At 47.4% G+C, this 3,949-nt stretch overlaps 1 protein-coding gene across 1 annotated transcript in view; it reads left to right on the plus strand.

The window, feature by feature from the left end:
• The first annotated feature begins 2,829 nt into the window (after nt 1–2,829).
• The window catches only part of CD81 (CD81 molecule), a 37,024-nt gene continuing 35,904 nt past the window's right edge, over nt 2,830–3,949 (plus strand). The window contains exon 1 of the mRNA XM_009328597.1: nt 2,830–2,868. Coding sequence (XP_009326872.1) covers nt 2,830–2,868 — 39 coding nt within the window. The remainder of the gene's footprint in view (nt 2,869–3,949) is intronic.

The raw sequence follows: 3,949 nt of genomic DNA on the forward strand, positions 1-3,949 counted from the left end.
GAGCTCCACCCCACTGCCATAGGCCAGTCCATGCCCTGCAGCTTGCCCTTGCTCAGTCCCTGCCTTGAAAAACAGTATTGTGGGGTGTTGGCTGCCTAGGAAGTTATTCTTGTGCGCTCCGGGACTATTAGCCTCCTGCAGGATGAATTTCTGAGCTTCTTTTCATGCATCTCCAAAATGTTCTATTTAAAGATTTTTGGTGATGCTGCTGTTGGTCTTTTTTTTTTTTACCACCACAGGTAAATTGGAAATCCAGGCTTTTTCTGTCATATTTTCCACCGGAACTAAGATGCAGTGGTTAAAAGCCAACTAGGACCTCACTGCAAAATGACGTGCATTTTATTCCCATGGTTTGTCCATCATTTTTGCGCTGGCTGTGAGGAGGGCAGGGGGATTGCCACACAAGTCCAAGACATGCAGCCAGAGTACCACGTCGGCGGCCATCCCACGGTCCCTGGCGGATGAGGGACTCCCATCTGCTCTCCCAAATCTCCTGGACACCCTGGGTGTTAGGTGCTTAGAGCCTGCCTTGGTGCTAGTCATTTCACACCCTGGTCGCCAGCTCTCCAGGCACACGTACAAGGTGAGGAGGACCCATGTCTGTCCTCTCCCTTCATCCCTCTCCATCGTTTTTTATAAAAAGGGGTTTTTTTTAAGGTGGAGCTGCTGGAAGGCTGGCGGGCATCTCCCTGTGAGAAGCAGTCTTGAGGTCCCCGGGTACCGGGCTCGCTGAGTCCTGCTGGTAAGGGACTGCCGGCTAAATCTGGGGCCAGGAGGCAGCTCAAGCCGCATCTGCTCTAACGGGCCCTGGTGAGTCATACCCACAGATGTCAGCTATGCAAAACCCACAAGCATGACACTGACTTTTATAAACAGGTTCACGAAAAAAAAACCCAACAACCCAAGCCCAGCAGACAGAGGAAAAACACTGCAAGCGCCTCCGCTCTCTGCTGCTTCACTCTGCCTGCAAACCCAATTGTGAAAGCAAATTCAAACGGCCACTCGGGGGCAGGGGATTTTTTTATTTGGGGTTTTGGAGCCTTTTTTTTTCACTTCTTTAGAGTTTACTTTTCTCTTTCAGTGATGCAAGGCTTGGGAGGTAGGTAGCTTCTTCACAGACCTGCCTGCAGCTGGCTGCTCTGTAAACGACTATGCATTAGTATGGCGCGCTGCTGAGCACTCAAACCGAGCCCATCCTCCTAAAGAGGGAAGTCATCAGCCCTATTCATAGCGCTTACACTCAATACCAGCTTGTGACACCGATACATGAACTGAATTTGTGCAAATCAGTTTTACTTATTTATACAGCAGCATTTTATAAAGAGCTGATAAAGCCGCTGAGAGTCTTTGAAACGCGGTTCTGGTACTTTATGGACTGTACAGCAAGTAGTACAGACAAATGAACATACAACATCTGAAATCACACACGATCTTGGGAAACAGTACATGTTATCTCGACACTGTGCTACAGTGGTGGTTTTTTTTTCTTTCTGTACATTAAGGTCAAAGTTTTCAAATGTACCCAGCTGAGCTGCTTTAAAATAACCAAACAAACAAAAATATATTTGGATGAAGCTTGAAATCCTTTTCCACTTCCAAGTTTTGGAGAGGACTTTGTTGGTACGGCCAGATGGGTGAACCCAGTTTAGACTGTAACTGGGAGCTACTCAATGCAGGAGATGGTGAGGCTGTGCCCCTGCTCCCCCTACCAGAGCCACATCTGTACCTGAGCCTGGGGCAGTACGTGGCTCCAACACAGCGTGAAGGAAGGTCCCAGAAACAGGACTGAAAAGGTTTTTTTATAATTTTCCTTTTTTTTTTTCACTTCCCAACAGAAGAGAAAAAAAGCAGAAAGCAAGAAAAGAAAAGCAACAGTGACACAAAAAAAAAGCAGCCCCGAGCTCCCTAGAAGTAGTTTCAATGCCAACTTTGTGGCAGTGATTGCAGCTGGGGTTGCCTGCTCTCTAGTGCACAAAAGTTGATTTGAGAGTTGTTTTCCTCCATAGCTGGCAGGGCCACCTCTGCTGAAGGCCTTATCGGTTTGCAGCTGGTTCCTTCCTCTCCCTCGCACAGATTCTCCAAGTGGCGCCTCCGGGAGTTTTCCTGGAAACAGCCACCTAAGTGTCCGAGAGGCTCCCTGGTTCATGTAGCCTCCTATCTTCAACCTCTCCGTTTGGGTGGGGTGGGGTGGGGATTTTTGTTTTAATATTTATAGCTGGGAAGGATGAAGGTGCAGAAAAACAGATGTTGTGGGATGCTATGATGTAGCAAGTGAGCAGCTTCGGGATCCTGCCGTTATCCTTTGGATTGATGAGCAGGGGCCACACAAGATTACGGCTATTGCCATAACCAGATGGGTCGTACTGATAATTTGGGATAGCAGTTACATGCATAAATAGCCTTGTGAACCTCCGGCTTCATTGGTAAGGCTGGATGAGTGAATGTGGCTTAGCGACAAAGGGTTTATGCATCCATGGCAAGCCTGCAATCAGGGACGTACTCAGCATAAGTAATTGAGGAACAGGGCCAACTTCTATTCATCCCCGGAGTGCCGTGTGCTGTTACTGAGGGGCAAAGAAGGGCTTGGTGAACATGACGGAGCCCTGGACCAACTCATCCCCGTGGGCAACGGGATGATTTTGGAACAAGTTGACTCATTTTCAGCATGTATGCGTAGGAAATGTGTGCTTCCCTAACAGCTCATTCCCGCTCACCGGATGCATGGCAGGGAAGACTCCATCGAGTGTGAAAATGTTCAGCTCAGAAGCTGCTCCCTGAAATGCTCACTAGAGGAAAGTGCCCAGGCAGAAAGAGGGCAGGTTTCCACGTATGACGCTGCGGGCGGGCGCTGAGTTCATATTTCGCATGGTAAGGTCCCGACCTTCACTGGAGCTGCTGGGTGCTGCCTTTACCAGAAGTCCTCTTATGCTCTGATGATGGGACTGACAGTCCTGCCCCTACAAGAAGTGTATGAGCTTGCCAGAAGCGTAACGTGGGGTGAGAGCAATTTATATTTCTAGGGGGGAGCAAGTGGGCCAAAGTGGGTTTCGGCCAAAAGATTGGGAAATTTCATCGTGCTTCTGTTGCACAGCGTTGATTATTTTTAACTAAAATTTAACTAAAATTTCACTAAAATTTCTAAGCCATAATGTGAGGCTTACTTGAACTGCCAACACGTGTGACCCAAATCTCTTTGGTGGGCAGCCCTGAAGCCCCCCAGATGCTCATGTGACCCAATAACCGAGGGAAAACATCCTGAGTGGTTCTACTGAGCTTGATGCAATTGCTTGCAGTAATAGAGCCACAAGCTTAGGCCAAAAGTGTTTGGCAGACCAGAGCTTAGGATTAAACAGGAGGGGGAAATGGATGAGGAAATGCTTTTCTGAATTTCAAAATGCAAGTTTTAATGTAAAAATCCTTTTATCTTTTTTTTTGGGGGGGGGGTTGTCCCCTCATGGGTGCACCCTAAAACTTCTGTATGTAGAAAAACAAATCCTGCCACACCCTGCACCCATTCACAGAGGTTTCTCCCCTCACCCCAGGCTGCCTGGTGAGGTTTAGGGGATGGCGGTGAGGTTTAAGAGATGGTGGTCAGGTTTAGGAGACGGTGCCACAGCCCCCCAACATCCCTCCCCGTGGCTGCCACTTGCATGTAGGAAACTCTTTGTTGTGAGCCGCTCCTGGTAGGTGGGAAAAAGAGGAGAAAAAGGGGAAAACAGACAAAAAAAAAAAAAAGGAAAAAAGGAAAAAAAAGGGGGAAGAGAAAAGAAAAAAGAAAAAAGGAAAAAAGGGGAGGAAGAGGAAGGAAAAAAGGAAAAAAGAAAAAAGGAGAAAAGAAAAAAGACAAAAGACAAAAGGGGGAGAAGAGAAAAGAAAAAAGAAAAAGGGAAAAAAGGAAAAATTAAAAAAGGCGGGGAAGGAAAAGGGGAAAAAAAAAAAGGAAAAAAGA

This window comes from Pygoscelis adeliae, unplaced genomic scaffold, assembly GCF_000699105.1.
Source record: "Pygoscelis adeliae isolate BGI_AS28 unplaced genomic scaffold, ASM69910v1 Scaffold166, whole genome shotgun sequence".
Classification (NCBI taxonomy): domain Eukaryota; kingdom Metazoa; phylum Chordata; class Aves; order Sphenisciformes; family Spheniscidae; genus Pygoscelis; species Pygoscelis adeliae.